This window comes from Vicia villosa, linkage group LG3 (genome assembly GCF_029867415.1).
Source record: "Vicia villosa cultivar HV-30 ecotype Madison, WI linkage group LG3, Vvil1.0, whole genome shotgun sequence".
In the NCBI taxonomy this organism is placed as follows: domain Eukaryota; kingdom Viridiplantae; phylum Streptophyta; class Magnoliopsida; order Fabales; family Fabaceae; genus Vicia; species Vicia villosa.
The window spans coordinates 88,418,204-88,440,293 of NC_081182.1; the positions used below are offsets into that span (position 1 = coordinate 88,418,204).

General features: G+C 31.7%; 1 protein-coding gene and 1 pseudogene across 1 annotated transcript; one reads left to right on the plus strand and one right to left on the minus strand.

Annotated features, from left to right (window-relative positions):
* Positions 1–6,744: 6,744 nt before the first annotated feature.
* LOC131656296 (uncharacterized) lies at positions 6,745–7,926 on the minus strand. Its single transcript, XM_058926037.1, has 4 exons — positions 7,632–7,926; positions 7,409–7,499; positions 7,004–7,130; positions 6,745–6,899 (listed from the first exon to the last, which is right to left on the minus strand). Exons 1-4 carry the CDS (start codon positions 7,847–7,849, stop codon positions 6,799–6,801), a joined length of 537 nt encoding a protein of 178 aa, XP_058782020.1. The 5' UTR covers positions 7,850–7,926; the 3' UTR covers positions 6,745–6,798.
* Positions 7,927–20,746: 12,820 nt separating this feature from the next.
* LOC131658486 (ATP-dependent DNA helicase PIF1-like) overlaps positions 20,747–22,090 on the plus strand; it is a 59,499-nt pseudogene continuing 58,155 nt past the window's right edge.

Genomic DNA, 22,090 nt, shown 5'->3' on the forward strand with positions numbered 1-22,090 from the left:
GATATAAATCTCGAGGGGCGCAGTTTAGGATGACCTAGTTTGGACTCACTTTAGAAATGGGATTTTAATAGCCAAAGACACAAATCACTTCCTTTCACAAGACAAGTACTCAGTTGAGTGGGAAAATCTATAATGGAAAACTTTTCATCATCCTTTTTGAAACCTTCATAGTTTGGCGACTTATTCACACAAAGATACCTTATAATGACAATCTAAGAAAAAGGGGTTGCATTACAGTTTCAAGGAGTGCGCTCTACGATTCACAAATTGAAACTTTTACGCACATACTATTCAAACGTCCCTTTGTTGCGGGTATATGGAAAGAGTTTACTCAAAAATTTAGTTTCCAAACCCTACCGACAATAGTACAAGATCTTTTGTATATGGCTACCCTGGGTTGGTATCCCAAAATTAAGGATACAATTATTGTAGATGGGAGTCACACGATTCACATGATCTAGTTGGATCATAATGACATGCGCTTCAATATCCACAAGACTAGTACATACATCACGTTGAGCAATATATTATCCCTTACTAAAATTAGCTATTTGTTATCGAAATTCTAAACAGAATCAACTAAATAAACACAAAATTCTAGATAACCTACAAATTTAAAGAAGATATAGAAATGCGCCAAAAATCAAAATGGTATTGTGGACGATGACGTGGACGAAAATAAATATGGATGAAACTATCAATGAGGTTTCAACAGTGGGTGTGGAAATTAGTAAGACTGTCATGATTATTTCTTAAGAAGATTCTCTGTGAATCTAGGAGAGGTTAATGTTTTGGAAGATGAGCTCATTTCCATTAGGATAACACTAAAGCATGAGCACCTAGAAGGTTGAAATACTATTTTGATATAAACTGACTCTCAAATTGTCATTCAATACTCTCAAATTGTAATTCAAAATCAAAATTCTCGTCAGAAGGTTTCAGCACAAGGCGTGATAACATGATGTTATCACGTAAGGGGAGAAGACATCTGCCTGCATCAACATTTAGAGATCTAAATATCACAATTTCTTATCTTGTATATGCATATAAACTACAGCTAATTGACAACACATGGAGACAAATAATTCACACAAAAATATAATTGAGTGATTTCGAATTTCCAGTTTATATGCAGACAAATAATTCACACAAAAATATAATTTCGAATTTTGTACCTTGAAAGCAGCGGTATAAGCAGCCCGACAAACCGGCCCTTCAATGCAATCAAATTTTAAAAAAATACCAAGATTGTCATAGACAAATAAATACATGAATATATAGTACCTCAACAGCTATAACATCTTGGAAATCGGAATCTCGAGCAGACATGTCTTATGCTCAAGCTGAGTAATAACAGTAAGCCTATAACATAAAGGAATCCACAAATTGTAAAACATTACTATTTGTTATTAAGGTAATGGAGTAAGGGTTTGTTTGGATTACTGATATAAGATCTTGTAAAAGCTTATTGAAATAGGTAATGACATAACATGTATATAAACTGTTTTTAACTTATTTCTATAAATATTTCAAAATAGGTTATGGCAATATTGGATGAACTTATATGAAAACAGTTTGACTTTGTTTTAGCTTATGTTATGGAATATAAGCTATTAATATTGTATAAGCACTGAAAAGGGTGACTGGTTTAAGAGCTAGTCGCAGTTAAACAAATTCAACTACATTAAATAAGAATCGGAGTGAAACACAGAAAACGCAGAAAATGAATTTCCAACCTGCACTTGACGAAGCAAAGCCGACACCGAATATGCTCCCACCAAAACACTTGTTTTATATTGTTGTATGTATAATATCAATGAACCAATCTGCACCTGTAACTTTAAACTGACCCTGCTGCATCCTATACAAATCTGCCGAGCCAATACATTCCAATAAAACCGAAACCTGCACATAAAAATCGGTTTAGAATAACACCCCCAACAAAAAAGCCGAAACGAATAACAGAGAGTCCCGCATCAGCTCAAAAAAGGGTAGAAATCAAAATGAAAACAGAATTCTAGCATAACAATTCTGCAGTGGAGTTCCAAATGAAAACAAAATTCTAACATAATCAGAAAAACCAATAACCACTTTCGCCTGCCGACTTACCTGAATCAAAAAGGTGGGTAAGGTTACCTTTAGTGTAAAATACATTGAAAACATCAAACAATTGTTTTATATGATAAATAATTAAATACATGAAAATTAAATTGTGTTATTTGATTGGTGGAATGTACACTACCCATCTTTTTTGTGATGGGTAGAGAAGTTGTCCCCTATATATATATATATATATATATATATATATATATATATATATATATATATATATATATATATATATATATATATATATATATATATATATATATATATATATATATATATATATATATATATATATATATATATATATATATATATATATATATATATATATATATATATAGTAATATAGTAATAATAATAAGCATTTTTTTTACCGACAAAGGTGCTTTCACATGATATTCTTATTTTTATACCCAATTGATTTATAAGATCCAGGAAGCACACATTGCATAAATATCAACTACCTAACTAATAATAAGACATGCCACTAACCACCCCATAATACCCTTTTTATAAAATAAAATTGCTCTTAATAATGCCCTTTATCGTAATTTACTAAATCAAAATTTTATTTCCACCAATTACATTTATCTATTCGTCCAAGTGGCACTCCCTTTTCATATTTTTATTGGTTGCTTCTTAATATCCACTGAGTTTCTCAATTTGGCCTTTTAACCGGGCAAACAAATTCCTCCATTCATTTTATTCAAATTTCAATTACCCACACTTTTCTCAATTCTCTCTCCCGTTCTGACGTACTCTTTCTTCCCTCTCTTCCCCCCTCAAACCCTAACACCTCTTCACCCTCTTTCTCCCTCATATTTATGGTCACCACCACCTCCAATGAAAAAATCAATTCCATATTCGTATTCTTCATCTCACGAGCTTCCTAATGAACCGGTTAGATTTTTGTTTCGATGAGTTTCAAAAAGTAGTCATGTTCTATTTTCTGGTATGTTTGCTCTAACTATTACTGTTATTCTTAATCTGGAACATTACTTATGTTGTTTTATTTTTGTTTATGGTTTATAGTAGCTAGCTAGGTGTAGTTTCATTTATATATCATGTAACTCTTTATTTGTTGTTGTTGAAGGAAAATAAATAAATCTAAGTGAATACACTAGCATAGTTACTTCCAAAAGTGGATACATCTTTGAAGGACTTCGCAGAAAAAATTTCAGCTTCTATTTCATGACGATCGACTTTGTTTGCAGTTTCGGTAAGTTTCATAGTTGTAAAGTTTTTTGAGATCTATTTGCTAAGTGAGCAAATAAAACTGATATATTCTTGATTCAATTCAGAGTATTGTTGTCTTTGGTTCCTTGCATTGTATTGTTGAGAAAATTACAATTAATATGTATTGTTCATTTCTATTCTATTTAAGAACACAAAACCAAAAATACATCATTTCATTATTAACATTCATTTTTGAATTTCATTGAAAAGAGAGGATTGTTAGAAACTGCCAAGTTTGTAGCCAAACCACTTTTCATTCTTTCGTTTCAATTCCTATTCCTTCTTTTTTTTTCATTCAAATGGATGCTGAAAGGATTGAAGAAATGAGTGTTGAAGATGATAAAATTGGAGGAGTTATTCTAACAGTTCAGAACCGTATGTATTCTGATTCATTTTCTTTTTCCATGACTGAGCCTGCAAAGTTTGTATCGAATCTTGAACTCCTTTCCTTTCGACAATCCTAATCTCACGCGCTTCCAAAGAACCAACCAAATCTTCCAGTTTTAGGGTTTCAAGTTGATTGGATTCTTGAATAGCTATGATAACGTGATCAAAGTGAGAGGTCGACATATACATTAGCTTATCAACTATCATCTTATCACTTAGGGTTTCACAAAAACCCTTCATTAAATGGACGAGTTTTTGCATCTTTGACACATACTCTGCAATCTTTTTCGTCTTTTTCCATTGACAACAATTCATATTATCGATGCAAGGTCTGCAACTTGACAACCTTGACTTTCTCACCTCCTTCATAATATTTGACGAGAATATCCCATGCCTCCTTCACCGATTCAGCATGAGAGATTTTGTCAAAATTTGCAGTATCAACCGTCGTTTGAATGCAATATGCATCCTTGCAATCCTTCTTCTTGGCTTCACTGTGGGTTGTTTTCTTTGCATCTGATGCATTTGTAGCCAGCACAGGAATGTCCTTGGTAACCACTTCTAGGGTTTCATGAAATCCAAACAAGGATTGCATCTGTTTTCTCCATCAAATCTAACTTTTTCCGTCAAGCATTGGAAGCGAATTCGAAATGCCATTAGTTCCATTCATCTTTGTAGCGATTGATTCATGTTCTCTGGAAACATGACCTCTAACGTGAAGTTTTCCAGAACAATAACCGGAATCTCTGGATACCAATTTGTTAGTGTGTGAGGTACCTTTAGTGAAGAGAGAATAAAGGAAATAAGGATTATATTATTGAATTGAATTGTACAAATAATAATACAGATTATGAATATTTATATACAATCCTAATTGGGCTTGGGCTTATGCAACTTGGATTATATTTGATATTAGGATAATTATACGTTACCCCCTACCATATAGGCGAGATTCGGGTTACCCCCTATAATTTTTTTTTATTACCCCCCCTGTAATTTTAGGGTACCCCCTAAGCGTGTAAAAAACAGTGAAAAACCGGGGGATAAATCAAAAAAACAATTTTACAGGGGGGTCATAGGGGGCAAAAACATAGAACTTTTCATATTTAAATGGGGTAATAAAAAAATATTATAGGGGCTAACTCGAATCTCGCCTATATGGCAGGGGGTATATCACTATTAACCCATGATATTATTAGATTAGATCGTATTTGATATTATATTAATAATATCAATCCCAATAATATTTCAACATATATGACTTTCATATTTACACCTCTTTATAAAATAAAAGTTATGATCATAGTTATAGATTACTATAAATTTTTGATGCATTGAATATACTTTAGATATATCCAAGTGAAAGTATAACTTTAAAGTAAAATAATTATAAACTATTATACTGACAATGAAAGAATGAAAAAAAAAGTGTATGTCACACTTAAAAAATTTAATGCAGAAGTAAAAAATCATTTAAATAGAAGTATTAATTAGTCCTTATGAATCACGGAGGAAAAGAATGTGACATTTGTCATGAATGTTCCACACCTCATACACCATAACAAAACGGTCTAGTCGAAATAAAGAAAAGGACTAAGTTAAGTCCTCAAGAGATCAAATGTGCTTTTGTAGGTTCCGCGCCTAACATTAAAACATATAGACTTTTGAATTCAGAGTCTAATGAAATTGTTGAGTCCCGAAATATAAAGTTCTTTAAAAATCTCATCATGAAGGATAAGGAATAAGAGATCTCACTAATGAAGAACCTCGTGAGGAAAATTCCGTACAGATTGTTGAATCATAACCTGAAAATTCTTCATGAAGTGTTGAAACATAACCCAAACTTAGGATAAGAAAAAATCCGCAAGGTTAAGAATCTAGGATCGAACAAAATCGATTATCAACTTATTTCCTTTTATCTGGTGAAAAAATGAGAATTTTGTTCGTAAGATTACTACTATTCTTCAAGTGGAAGATGATCCTACCATTTATAAGGAAGCAATAACTTCAAGGGACTCCTCTTTTTGGTAAGTTGATATCAAAGACGGAAAGAATTCGACAAAGTCAAACCATACTTGGAAACTTGTCGATCAACCTAAAGGATCAAAAGCCATTGGATCCAAGTGGGGTATGTGTATGAGACTCCTTTTTCCCTTTTTGTTTGAGGTTTCCAGAGCCGCCTATTATCTATTAGTGAATTGTGATATAGCGGCTTCAATATACCTAAGGATTATTTAACCCTTTTTAAGATGTTTTTCACTAGTGATGATCCTTCTAGGCTTAGGGTGGGAGGGAGGCTTATGATTTTACATGTTGTGGTCTGGTTGATCTAGAAATCTCATAATGACATGATAATCTCAAGTAATAACAATTTAATAATTTCCATAATTTTATTTCGAAGTAATATAGTTAAACTTATTTATCATTAATTCAACAAGAAATATTATATATATATATATATATATATATATATATATATATATATATATATATATATATATATATATATATATATATATATATATATATATATAATCTCAAAGAAATAAATCGATGATATCTTCATCGGTTTGATTTGGTTCGATTTTTAATTTTTACAAAAATGGAACCGGACCAAAATAATTGGTTTGGTTTGGTTGATCAGTTTATAATATTTTTTTTTCAAACATTATATTCATTAGTGTATTCTCCACTATCATATTTTTTGATGTATTTTATACTATTATTTTAAAATAATACAATATTCATGCTCTATTTTTTCAAACAAATTACAAATTGTTCTTATTTTAATTTGGTTTAGTTTAAATTATCAATTTAATTGACTTTTTCTGATCCGCTTACCACCTTAGTCAATTAATTTTCTTTTAAGTTATTTCACTAATCAAAATCATTTACTAAAGGTACAATTCATTACCCCGTAATTCCATCTTAAATCATACAATAATAAATATTCATAATGATAAAAACTTTTATTATATTAATTAATAATGTACATAATAAATGAACCCTTATTTATTTTTATATCATAATATTTATATATAAATTGCTTCACTAAGTTGCTCCATTTCATTTCCCAGCTAATTTCTTCTTCTTATCAAACTCTACTTCAGTTGCCTCTTTGGTTAATCTCAGCTCATCTAATTGATTTATAATCATGTTCATCTCAGCTGAAAAATTTCATCCAATCACAAACAAAAAACTTAATTTCAATTTATTTTTTTAAATAATAAGTTATTAGAATGACTATTAAGAAAAAAGGTTAATAAATTACCATTTAGAACCTCCCCATTTGAATTGACTTGAGACAATGTTTCTTCCAATGTGCTGATTTCAGTCTTAATAACAGAACCAAAGTTTGTGTAAACCTTAGTTATTGGAATTTCTTGACATATTATTTCCTGCATAGTTAAATAGTTATTAGCTCAATAAAAAAATTTAAAATTTTGAGAAGAGAAAATGGATAATGCACTGACAGTTTAAAAAAGTTTTACACTGTCAACCAATCACGATCATGAATTAAGACAAATCAGACTGTAAATTTTAAAAAGTTTATATGACATGACAAAACGATTTGTGTCTATTGGATGACAGTGTAAAACTTTTTTACACTGTCAATGCACTACCTTTAACATCTTTTGAAAAATATATGTAGAAGGATGAAAAATCATGAGATTACAGTTAGGGTATTTTGTTTGTCTTCCAGATTTTCGACGTGATATTTTTTTCTCTCACGATAGGTTTTAGAGTAACCTCTATTTTGTAAACGTCTACAAGCCATAAAAAAAAAAATTAGATCAAGTAGTTTTATATAGTTACACTTAATAAAACAACTTATGAAATAAAATATAGATCCAAAATATTATGAAAAATGAGTGTGCATACAAGAAATCCAAACTCACATTCTAGTCTCACGATCTAGGATTGAATAATTTCCTTGAGGATTTGGGATTCCATTTTCAACTGTAGGCATGGCATTGAACATATTAGGCAAAGAGACATTAGTCACATTTTCATTTTGAAATTGATTGTCCATAACAAATTGTAGCAAACTTTGGTTATCCATAACAAATTGATTGTCCATAACAGTAGGCATGTTTGAGCTTGATAATCCTTCCATAATTCCTTGAAAGCACCTACAAAAACAACAAGATGATGAAGGAAATGAAATCTCAATTTTAGAATTAAGAAAAAAATTGTCTAAAAGTACTTACAATAATAAAATGATAGAAAAGATTGACAAGGATGAGTACTCGAATGGGGATTCTATCCAATTTATATAGAGGAAACATATTCTTTGCTAAAGCAATATTTTACATATACAATTAATCATTTTAATTATATTTTTCTTTTCCTTAGCTTTACATCCAGAAAGGCAAATAAAATGATCATATACATTTAATAAGGAGTACTATTTTTTATATTTTTTTAAGGTGAAAAGTCTAATAAAGTTAAAATATTAATCAATAATTTTTTAATAACAAATAAATAAATAAATAATACGATCAATAATTATTTCAATAAAAATTAAAATTCATTTATTGTACATCACTTCGATATTATCTGAATTGAATCAAAGTTCGCAAATCTTTTCTTATAGAATGTACAAAATGTAGTTTGATATTAAGTATCTTTACCCAAAAAATGAAGAAAAAAAATACTATAAACAAAAAGTAATTTGTGAAAGAGATTAATTAGTATGCACTGTTGTCACTGTAAATGTTTTTACACTATTAGTACATCATAACCATTCAAATGATTAATTTAATAAAAATTAAAATAAAAGTCAAATATTTTTATCAAATCAACTGGTATGATTCACTGACAATGTAAAATCTTTACACAATGTAAAATCTTTACACAGTCAATATATTACAATTAAATTCTTTGTTAAAGGGTGTTTAATATAAATTTTATTCAAGTGTAACTTTAGTATTTTCAATAAAATTTATTAAATATAATTACTTTTTCATAATTATAAAATTTATATTTTATTTAATATGATAAGGATTTACTTTAGATTAATTTAAAAAAATACATATTTAATACACTCATTTAATTTTTTTAATGATATTTAAGTTCTAACACACAAATATAAAAAAAATTAATTAATTAATTAATTATATATATATATATATATATATATATATATATATATATATATATATATATATTGAATATGAGAATAAATAAGAATCATTAAATTTAAAAAGAAATGATATTGAGATTAAACTTTCAATTATGGAGGAAAGAAAAAGAAATTAGACTCTATTAAGAGAAAAGAGAAATTACTAATCAAAGTTTAAAAATATATTTTAATCACAACCTTTAATTAAAATTAAATGGTTGTTATTAAATTTTCACATTCACATAGAACTTATTTATTCTCATTTAATATATATATATATATATATATATATATATATATATATATATATATATATATATATATATATATATATATATATATATATATATATATATATATATATATAATGATTAATTATTTTATTTTTTTTACCTATGATTTAGTAATGATAATTTTGAGATGTGTAAACAAATATCGAAAGTATCTATAGTGTAAATAGATCCAAAACAAATTAAATATGTATTTTGTCAATACACCAGTTGAAGCAATTATAAAGAGGATAATGTTTTTATTGGATCACTTATATTGATGATTCTTTTATAAAGCACATGGTACAAATAAGTTTGGAGTATAAAGAATATTCTTACTCCAAGAATAAGGAATAATTTTCTCTCTCCATATTTAATTACTAATTATTTTTAACGATTTGATTGAAAAGAATTAATGGTTAAGATATGCAGTAAGTGATAATAAATTACTCTTGGAGTAAGAATATATATATATATATATATATATATATATATATATATATATATATATATATATATATATATATATATATATATATATATATATATATATATATATTCTATTCGGGAACAAAAAATGGATGTCCCAACTTCACTAAGTAATCAGAAATGAAGAGAGTTGAATAACTATTGATCTTGGATGGTGACTCTGATCTCTACGATGATGCGAGGTGAACCTGCATGGTTAGAACACCAACACCTCAAGTCAGTCTATGATTCAAGATGAGTATACACTACTACAAAAAACACTTCTAATGTCGGACGCGAAATGCATTTTACCTTGGCAAAATAATTGAGGTAGCGAATGACGTCATGAAAAGTAAAGCCTTATCACCTTGATTTTTAAAACACTAAGGGCATGTTTGGATTGGTGGTATGATATGGAATGGAATGGAATGAAGTAATAACTAATGAGATTCCATTGTTTGGATTTACAAATAATGGATGGAATGGAATGGAACATGATGGAATCCATTCCATCTCATTCCATCCAATTCCCCATTTTTTGTTCCATCCAATTTGGGGTGTATGTGATAGAATGAAACATTTTTAATAAAATAACTAAACAATGGAGTAAGATTCATATTCCATTCCGCTCCGTTATGTTCCATTCCGCTCCTCTCCATTATGTTCCATCAATCCAAACATAGCCTAAGGTAAATGTTTATTATGGCATGGGTTCGAACCCAAGTTTCTACACTTTTATTATTTACAAAAACTAACGCCTTTTTTATCTCGGTTTATTATAAAAACCAAGGGGTCATTAGTTTTTTTTTATTAATCTCGTTACAGTGTTTACCATAATATTACATTTTTTAATAAAACTCGTTACAGTGTTTACAAAGAATATTACATTAATTGTCCATAAAGATCATATGTTGGATCTTTAATTCTGTGATATTTTGGGAAACTCTTTCATGTACAGATCTTGCATGTATCTGATTATGGTGAAAAAAAAAGGGTAAGATAATTAAAATCTAAAATAAACAATATTTTTGGTACAAATAAAATTTTAATAGATCAAACCTTGAACTCAGATGATTTTATGCTTTTGCAATCCATCGAAGAAAACTTTTCCAAGTTTCTTTAAATTCATTTAGATTTCCAAAATCATAAAAGAACTTATATAATGGATGTCCCTAAGGTTTCACGCGGATCACTAATGGTGGATTCTTGAACGTTGATAACATTTAAATGGACAGCCAAGATTTGTTTAAGGCCGTTGATTGAAAATAGTGAAAAAAACACTTAACTTTCATCTCGATTTTTAAAATAACAGAGGGTCTAGAGTAAAATAATTTTTTAATAAAAATGGTTACATTGTATGAAACAAATATTCATAGAATATTAGATTGTTTACCAAGAATATTAAAATTACAGCATGAGCATTTCTCATACAATATTTATTGCATACAATGTATTTTTAATATTCTAGATAATCAATGCAACCATTTTTGTAAAAAAATAAATTATTTAACTCTAACCCCTCACTGAGGGGTTATAGTATTTTTTTATGATTACAATGTTTACCTAGAATATAACAAATACATTTTATGCAACAAATCTTCGCATAATATAAAGATTGTTTACCCAAAATCTTAAAAATTAATATGTCCAGGTCCCATACAAGACGCTAGAGATCTGTGTAACATCCTACTTCCCCATTAATTATAATTAACAAAAATAATTTTTCGCAAAATAATCAGTGTTTACTCAAGTAGGAATGTCACATCTCGTAAAACATCATGAAGTATCAAGTCACTTCATCTTTTATTGCTCAACAATTTAATCAAATAACGAAATTTAAAAATTAAATCATTCCAATGGCTCCATAGCCTAAACAAAATAAACGCCACCAACTCGTGGTTTAACATAAATCCAACAAAACAAGATACATAACAATGAAACAGATAAAAAAACACAAGTAAAATAATCCCATGTTCCCCGTGTTACGTATCAAAGCGACTCCTAAAATTCGACCGAGCAATACAAGCTCCATGCTACTTAAGTACCTGGATTGTTTGTACTTCCGAAGAAGCACATACACAAGAACTAAAAAGGGGTGAGAATTTCATTCAATTATTTATTGGTGAATATGACATGCTAAGGAGTAGTATTCACAAACACATCACAACAACCACATACACAATTAATTCACATAACAACATCCCGCACATTCACTATGCACAATCCACATTTCTATTATGTATGTAGAGTGATTCACCAATCATGAAACCATGCATGCAGTACCAACACAAATAATATAGTTCAAATATATGAACCCAATTTCCATCGAAATCCAGATAAGTCTTAAGCACTCCCCCGAACTACGACTTATCTCAACTCGACTCAATGCCGAGAGTCAGGACGAGACAAGGAACCCATCATGGATTCCCACCTAGGTTCATATCCACATAAATGATATGAATGCATGATACATCACAACACAAGCATAATAACATTATGCACACCACGATCCTCATTGATCTCAATAATTCTCCCTCCGAATTACTCCAACACACAAGAATATTACACAAACATAATAACATTATGCACACCACGATCCTCATTGATCACCGTAATTCTTCCTCCAAATTACTCCAACACACAAGAATATTATACAATTCGAGTAATCAAAACTCACCATAGAATAATTGCAGATTCCTCAATTATACATCACAAGTTCATCACACATTCATACGAGGCAATTTTGTATTCCATCCACGTACTTGTCGTAGTTCAACAGTTGTGGAAACACACATAAACATGTCGAATGGTTGGAATTCTGACATGAAAACAAATTCAAACCATGGTGAGACAAAAACATCTTTTTTATCACTATTTTCTTTAATTTTCTTCACAATTTCAACCAATTAACTCACCTATCAAATTAAATCATTTTCATTTCATTTTTCACACACTTTTCATTTAATATATCTATTTTATGAATAACCCAAAAATTCACAAAAATATTATTTATTTGGTATATATTTTTTAGGTTTAAAATAACATGTTTTTAAGTATTTTAAAATACTTTAAATATAGTTTTCTCTTGATTTTCAAAACCTAATCTCTTGTAAATATTTTTGTGATAAAACCCTAATCATGTAGGTCTTAATTAGGTGTAGACTTTGTCTAAACCCTAATTAAGTTGACTTTTGTCAATTTTCAAAACTGTTTTCAAACCTTAATTAAACAGACGACTAAGGTTTTCAGACAACAAAACCTTGTGTCATTTCAAATCTTTCAACTGTTTCTCATAAACAGTAAATAAATTTCTTTGGGCCTCTAATAGAGTGTAAGTCCCAACACCTTCTTTCTTTTCATAGTTTGTTTTCAAAAACTGTATTTACAAAATCTCCTTTCTGTTTTCAAAACATTCTTCTGGTATTTGAAGGGCATTATTCCCGATGAAACTCTTCAGATACCTATGTGACCTTTGTCCATCTTCACTTCTTCTGTTTTCAAAAACCTTTAATTGTTTATCATAAATATTCAACTGTTATAAATAAAACAACAAAAATTGCTGGCGAGGCTTTGTACATACATCTTCAAAGGCCTCCACTCCATCCAGGTTAGGCTTTATAGCTTTCATTTTACAGTCTTTATTTAAATTACTGTCAAATATAGAACTGTTTATATATTATTTAGAACTACGTTTGAGTGTAAACCTTAGGACAGTTAAACTATATATATATATATATATATATATATATATTATAGGACTATGGCCTAGGATTGAGAATGTCTTCCCGGTGAAGGCTCTTTCCTAATTAGAGATCTTTAGTTCAAACCCTCAAGATGAATTATTCCCGGTGAAACATCTTGAAAAAAGCCTTAGAACCCAAACTAGGACACATCCACCCAAGAGGAATTATTCCCGGTGAAACCTCTTACCCATTTGCTTAAAGCCAAAATAAGTTCAAAACCACATAGCTTTCTCTTGTGCTATAACAAGGACCCTCGATGACCCTCGATTAGCCTCCTCTTGGGCTTTGTACAAGGACCCACAGGCTTCTTAAAAGCATTCCCAGCTTCCTCTTGAGCTTGTATACAAGGACCCATCAGGTTTCTTATAAACATAGGAACAGGTCTTTAGTTACCTTTTAGCCTATCCTGGTGAGTTTCTTACATTCTTTAAACCAGACTTTAAACAAGCTAAGAATGTCTCAATCTCACATTGAGTACACCTTTTGGAATGAGAGACATGGACAGTCTCTATCACCCTTATCATCATTAATCTTCCTTAGCAGAGTCTAGGATCCATATTTATTTATCTTTGGTCAGTGTCAGCCTCAACCTTGGGCCTCATACAAGGAATTAAATAATGACTTCCCCAGTCAGGAGTCAGCCACAATTCTGGGCTTTGTACAGAACACCAAATAAAAATCCATCAAATAAATGCTCTCCAGTTAGAGTCAGCCTCAATTCAGGGCTTTGTACAGAACACAAAAACTCTTTACTTTAAGTCCATCCCCGGTAGAGTTATCTCTTAGGGTCAATAAATCAACCAAAAGCCTCAAGCTTGGGCCTTATTCAAGCTAGCTAAAAATCAAATCTTCCATACAATAGATAGACATAGCTCATCTTCATAGGTAGGTATTTCTCTTATCTCACCACAAACAAACAATCATTACAAACAAACAATCATTACAAACAAACAATCATTTCAAACAAACAATCATTTCAATCATTCTCCCATTTAGGACTCGTGAAAGGCATTGCTCTGGCTACATCCCAGACTTGTACAAATTTCCCTAATTTGGTTGAGAATCTTTCATTCAAGAGGCATGTTGGCTGTCATACTTGATCAACCAAGTAGGCCTCCTCTCTTAATGAAACAATTTTAGCTTTTCTGTTACTTTAAAAATGTTTGTGGTGGAATAGTAGAAATACCTCTCTGTAAAGATGATTTCATGTCTCTTTACTGTAAACAGAGATTTAATTCAAGCTTCAACCTTGAGCTTCAAGCAAGGCACCAAAAATCATTAAAATCCCTAATTAGTTCTCCGAACTACAAAAAGCTCTGACTTCCACTAGGGATATGTATGCACGAGGTTCACAAGGAATCTCAGCGAGCTAACAAAATACCAAAAATAGTCTGTCTGTCTGTCTTTCTTTTCATTCGATTCAATTCCTTCTCCTAACACAAAGGAGAAACTTTCCCAATAATAAGCAACAAACACAAACACATAGACACAGAGAAGGTTCCCGTAGAGTACTACGGATATGTAGGGTGCTTAAACTCTTCCCTATGTATAACCGACCTCCCGGACTCCAGAATTTCTAGTCTAGGTGAATCCCCACACTTAGCAAACTCCTAGGGTTTATTTGAGATCTTTTTCCCCTTTCCTACTCGTAGGATAGTTAAAAAGTTCGTGTGATATCGTAGGAAGAACTGAAACAAAATTCATCCCGCCCCGGGCGCATTCTCCTTCCAAATTTCGCGTGAAGGGTCTAGCGTGCCGTCCTCCCAAGTGAAACGGGGAGGTAAAAAAAACGACACCACAATCATACCCACATAACACAACAATAGAATTCATCCAATAATTACACAAACATACACACAAATTCAAAATTCAAGTATATTACTAAAATCATATGAGGGAAAGGAACTCTCACTCCCCCTCATGTTCAATCACCATTAAAAGAACCAATTCTCACCGCTACCTTAGTTTTGAGCTTTGAACCTTCAAGAATGGTAAAATTCCTTAGTCTCCCTCTTGCCCTGACTCTTCTTCCCTCTATATGTTTCTCTTTTCATGTGTTATCTATTCTCCCTCAATCCCTTCTAACTTCTCCATAATATATATTTTTTCCCTTAATTATAATAATAATAATATACTATTATTCACTATATTATCATTATAATATTATTCTAGCTTTTTATTTAAAATTAATCCATTAAGACTAAGTCCTCACACCCACCCTTATTACATATCCTTAATTATGCCAATATAATTCACAAACAAACACGCAATGACTAAATATTTAAATGGGGTGTTATAAGTCTCCCCCACTTAGAATATTTTCGTCCTCGAAAATTTATCTGCTGTAAACAACTCTAGATACCACCCTCGCATCCTACTCTCCGACGCTCAAGTCATGTTTGGAAACACTTCGATTACCACTAATCCAGACATAATGATAACAAAACAAAAATTCAAACAAATGCACATGCTAATCATTGTCTTCGCAACATAGCAGCTAACAAACATAGCAACCACATAACAACATTTCCGCGTAACAACAACATAATCATCATCAACATAGTACATTTATATTTGGACATGCAACGTCATTAATACATCATTACACTATCATCATAACAACATCACCAATAACAAAAACACCAACACAATGGTACTCCCATATCTATGTACGTCAATCATCAACAAAACATCAACAATATCATTTACATCGTCACATCATCTTCATAGTGACATCATCATAACAACATAATCAACTTCGTCATAACATAGAGTATTGCTCATTATTCCCAACAATCAACAACCAACCAACAACAACATCACAACAACAACAAACAAACCATTATAACATCACATAACATCAATTCATTATCAACATATTTTATGCAATCATAATAATTCACAACGAATACCTTTAAAGTTAGAAATCACACCACATGACCTTACAATAATACAACATCATGATATCAACAATCCACCAATCGAATATGCAAATTAATACATCTATTGACATAGTAGCAACACGAATAATATATAAACCTTTCACCTATCACTTCCATTCCGGAATGTCCAATGGTTTGCATTAGTCCTGCAAGCTTATAATGTTTAACCCTCGGCTCCTAACAAGTCACACCACATAACGAACTATGCCACATCACGCTTCAGTTGCGCCACTCTGAGCATCTACCTCAAGTCATTGTCCTCATTTTTATTTCCATCAACAACCAGATCTATAAGTTTCACATCTAGCTTATGACTCTCTTCACTATCCACCAAAAAATCATTGTTCACCTTCGATATCCTCAACCTTTCACTACACGGTGTTAGCTCGCATACAACCTAAGTCTTCGAACTATTCAATAAGTCTTAATTCTTTCATAGTCATTTTACATTAGTTTCACATGAAATGGTGAACGACTATCTTCAGGATATAATATTAATCCACTTTACACACCATCAAGATGGCAAGACAAGTCTATCCCATCCAACACGATTCTGTTTACTATCAATAAGAGATTAAGGGTGATCAGTTCCTCAATTTATCAATAGGTAGCCGAAAATCACGGTAGGGCATAAAACATCATTACTAGGGGTGTTCATTGGTTTGGGTAAATCCGAACCAAATCAGAATCCAAATCAAACCATAGTGTTTGGATTGAATATTTTTTCAGTTTGGGCAAGGACTGACCAAACAAATGAAATCCAATGACAATTGGTTCGGACATCGGATTTTCAATTTTCTACTCGCAAGCCCAACCCAAACCAACCATAATTAATTATCATGAAAATTACTACCGAGCATTCAACTTCGATAAGAAAATAAAATAAAATATCGTATGTGGACAAGTTATGCTATTTTAATTTGTTATTAGAAAATTGTTAGTGTAATGTGGTAACTGAGCATAGAGTTATGAAACACATTTATTATCATATTAACTCAAGTGACTAGTTATAGATTCAAAAGTCTTTATGTTAGATATTTTTGAATCTATTTGGGAAAAGTTGCTAGTATAATATTTACAATTGAACACTATTAATACTATATTTTTTTATATTATTATGAAAAATTAATTTTTGTAAATAAGTAATTTTTTTAAATATTATTGCATTTTTATCTACCCGATCAATCCAACCCAAACCAACCCGTGGTTTTTCGGTTCAGTTCGGTTTGGGCTTTATTGTAAAAATTAGCAAATTCAATCCAAACTAGTCCATTTAATTTTAATCAGTTTGGATATCGGATTCTCTCAAAATCGAACCAAACTGGCCCGCAAACACCCCTAATCATTACTAAGATATAATAGCGTCCCTTTAGAACTTGTACTCAAAGTCACCTAAAGAACCATAGTTAAATAATCTCCATTGATGTTTACAAATGATTACACGGATTCCTTCTCATTCGATCTTGTCGATGAGAAACCATCATCCAAACACATTACATAGTCTATTTCACATGAATGTTAAGTATCCTCCCACTTAAGAAATGATAGTATACTCAATACATTGCAATTCATTTTGTTCCAATTGAAGTCTTTATCCATGTAGAGGACTTTAACAACACTCATAAATCCCTAGTTTTCCTTAAATCTCGCCACATCGATGATCCATTTATTTTTACATTGTATCTCATTCCAATCGTAATCCCAGTAATACCATCCCCACATCTGGTTGGTGATAGAAACTCTCCAAGTTCTCCTTGACGCATGTCGATACTTTGTCATCACAAACATGATTTTAATCTCTCTTAAATTTATTTTTCCTTTACCACTTGTGTCGGGTACCATGACAAGATCTTTAGCAACTACACCTATCATCAAACATCACCACGTGACAAATAAGTTAACTCTAGGTACTGGAACTATTTTTAAAACAAAGTTCATTACGTTAGCTTTCTAACACTTTGAACGGAACTCGAATCGGACTTTCGGAACTACAGTTATGAATTTTTTAAGTTTTAATGATATTTGCTCACATGGTAATCGGTTACCACAAAACTGGTAACCGGTTACACCCCCCAAAAATCCAATTTTCACGTTTTTAAATTGTCTAAATGGTAACCAGTTACCACACTTAGGGTAACCGATTACACCTACCACATAAGCACTTTTCTACTGTATTTACACACTAAAACCACTTTCCGTATCATCCCAAAACTCCGCTCTTCTTATAACTCGAAGGACACATTGTTTTGTCAAAAATTCAATTTTCTAAAACACCAAAACTCTAGTTCTTTTCATAAAAATACTCGTATCCTTGAATTCCAACTCTGATTCGCGATTCACAACCATCCAACAACACCAACAGCACTCAACAATCACTTATATGATTCCAAAATTTACAGCAACTCATCACTCTATCACCACTCAAAATGTCAACATCACACACACGGTAACTCAACATCGACAACTCCATGATCAACATGCAGTGATGAAAACATCGCCACCATCTAAGCTTCATCTTCTAAGAGTCATCCCACTTGCTTAGTGTTGGCTGTAAATTTCGACCCTTGTGTAGCAACCTGCCCTAAAAATTAGCTTTTAGAGTCGCCACCTATTCTACCAGGGCGAATAGGAAACCCCTCAAAGTTATAGAGATCGGGGTAAGATTATTATAATCAGGTCGAGGGAAGGTGTTAGGCACCCTCGACCCTTTCCTAAGGTTTGCATCTTAAAGTAAAGGTTTGTGGATAAACATAAAGAAAGGTGACAGAAAGTTAATAGGGTAAATGACAAGATTTAAACCTGATTAGAATTTTGAGGAAGGGGACTCGCCTTGTTGCCAAGTGCCTACGTATCTCCTTAGGGAGAATCAGAGTCAACTTAGTTCGGGGCACAGGGTTGTACGCCTTAGAATTGATTATGAAATTGTTTGAAGGCTTTTTGAATGGCCTATCGTAGTTTTGAATTTTGTGGTTTGCAAGGCATTTTGAATTGCCTTATTCGCAATATTGAAGAGATGAAAATCCGTAGTTTGAAGGAGTGTTTTTTAAGATTTGGGCGTACATCCCTGATTTGATGTGTTTTCGTTAGGTGCGATGATCAATAGATTTGATCATGATAATTAACGAATTAAATAATGTATTGCTGGCCATTCTAACCGATAGATTCGATCGTCACGAGCAGCAAATGAAGTGTATTTTAGTTTTGTGATTAAATTTCATGTTTTATCATCACCTCTCATAACCAATAGATTCGGTTATTACGTGATAATGAATTTCAATATTTATGTTTTATTATTTTATCTCGCGCCAATGCGACTAATAGATTTAGTCGGATCGAGGAGAGAATTAGCCAAGGATTAGTCAAATTAGAATTAATATTAACAAATGATTTAATTAAATTATATTTATTTCTCGCTAATGCGACCAATAAGTATAGTCGGATCAAGGAGAAAATTAAATCCTAATACTTTGACCAAGTGGCCAGTGGGATTGGGCAAACCCTAATACTTATAACCTTTTTAGGGTTTTTGTGATTTATAATAATTAAAATTAATTAAAATCAATTAAGTCGAATAATCGAAATAATCGAGACAATCGGGACATACTATAATCTAACCCTAATCCTAATTTTATTATTTAATGCTAATTTATATTCTATCATTAATTTAATTTAAAAATTAAATCATATTTAAAAAAAGCATTAAAATGTAATTATACAAATAATACATAAAAGTAAATAAAAGAATAATAAAACCTGGACAATAATCCTATATGGCACGCCGGTGAAACTCCATGGTGCTCCCTCAGTCCCTGATGCGTTGGATTTGACCTGGGTATGATCCAGTGGTGATGATTGAAGGGTACATGGTGGAGTGCACAGCCCCACGCATACTGGATCTGGGAGTCCAGTTTGTTTTAAAAAATAAATGTCCCTTCTGGGTATGGAACCCAGGTATGAAGGGTGGGGAGCGTCTCCTCTTGGCCACTTGTTCCAATTGTTTCATTTGTTAACATAACAACACCAAAACATAAATATAAATCATAAAAAAATGAATGAGAGAGTCAAACAGTCAAGACTGGGTCCCACTATTATGCTAGCAAACCAATTAGACGCGGGGAGAAAGGGTTGACATGTTGACCAACCATTCGCAAGGCTTCGTCGATCCCCGCTGGCACTTCAACGAACCAGAAGAAGAACCGCCACCGGAACAGGGATGTCCGGTCATCTTCTTCATGTCTCCGACCACCTAACCTGCGAATTAGCACCTGAATCGAAGCCCAGATTACCCTTACCCACTAATTCAGACCCTACGATCACGATGGTGATGCTCGTTTCTCCTGAAAGTTCCTGAAAACGCAAATACGAAGAGCAAGAAAATCTTGCCCTAACAATGGTGGGATGACGAACCTGCGTCAAAACTCAATTCCAATACATCAAATCGACTCTGACCAATACCATATACATATAATGATGCTTAACAACAATTCATACCAGAGGAATATAGAGTTTGAGATTGATAATTGTTACCAAACGGATGCAGCCGAAGGTGACGATTCTGAGGCACTCTGGGCTCGTATGAATGCTTGGTTTGACGCCTTAGAGCTCCAGCAAGAGGAACATGTCCTTAAAACTTGTTAAAACGCCCTGGAATTCGTGGCCAGAAGTTGCACCCCACTTGGATTTGTTATCACTTTTAGAAATCCTAGTTTTTGGTTCCCCTCTCTTCCTTTCGTCCCCCCCTTTGTTTATGAACATTTTTTAGATTATATATGGGTGTATTAAGGTTATCTCTTGGGAAAGAATCATGAGAAAATTGATTGGGAAATTTGTATAAAAACTTTCTATTTTTGAGTCCAATATCCATCTCTTCTTTCCAATTTCCTTTGCACATTTTTGACTCATATAATTGATATATTTAGATGATTGGAACAAATTGTAGAATCAAATCTTGGATTTAAAACAATTTATTCATATTTATATAATTTATTAATATTTAAATGAATTAAAATTCAAATAAATAAAAATAAATATTATAGAAATATAATAATTGTTTTAGAAGTCATTATAAAGCCCATAAACAAGTTTGAAATCTACATCTTAGGCCCATTGGTCAAGAAAACCAAAATCACTTAGTTAGGGCTTTATGTATTTCTCCAAAACCGACCAACTTCTAAGCCTTGTATCTCCTTCAATTTTAATCATATGAATGCATTCTAGGACTTTTTAGAAAGCTCGGAGAGTCCTCTAAATGACCTTTTTGGTTTCATCTTGATTGAACTTTCCATGCTCAAGTTATGAGTCTTGACCTAAAAGGTGTTTTTCGTTGACTTTTTGGAGGACCTATAATCTTTTGTACCATATCTCTCAAATGGTGCATTTCTGGCTTTGGCTTGTGAGAGACAAAGTTGTAGTGGATGCAATTTCCTTCAAAATAGGCTTTGAGTGAGAAATTTCTGATACTCCATGTGGAAGTTATGACCAGTCAAAGTTGAGTTGACTTTCTCCTATAAAAATCCTAATTTGAACCTTTTGAATTTGTTCATTTCTGAGTTTTTATTAATGGATCATGATCAACCTTTGATCAGATGATGGATATAACTTCAAATACTTGATGTTGACAAAACGTCTTGAAGTTTGACTGTATTTTGACTATAGTTGACTTTTAGGTCAACATAGTCGATTGTTGGTCGTCTGAGCCATTGAGTGAACAATCCTTGGAATTGAAGCTTGAGTTTTGACATGGAGATGATTTGAGATATATGAGATACCTTGAGATCCATTTGAGGCCTTAGAGATTCAAACTCCTTTGAT

Bases quoted from the DNA above. Each gene is read 5' to 3' on its own strand.
- LOC131656296 (XM_058926037.1), bottom strand. From the start codon at position 7,849: ATGGAAGGATTATCAAGCTCAAACATGCCTACTGTTATGGACAATCAA. The intron at 7,500-7,631 runs GTGAGTTTGGAT...TATGGCTTGTAG, and splicing joins CTAGATCGTGAGACTAGAAT to ACGTTTACAAAATAGAGGTT. The intron at 7,131-7,408 runs GTAATCTCATGA...TTAACTATGCAG, and splicing joins ACAAACAAAATACCCTAACT to GAAATAATATGTCAAGAAAT.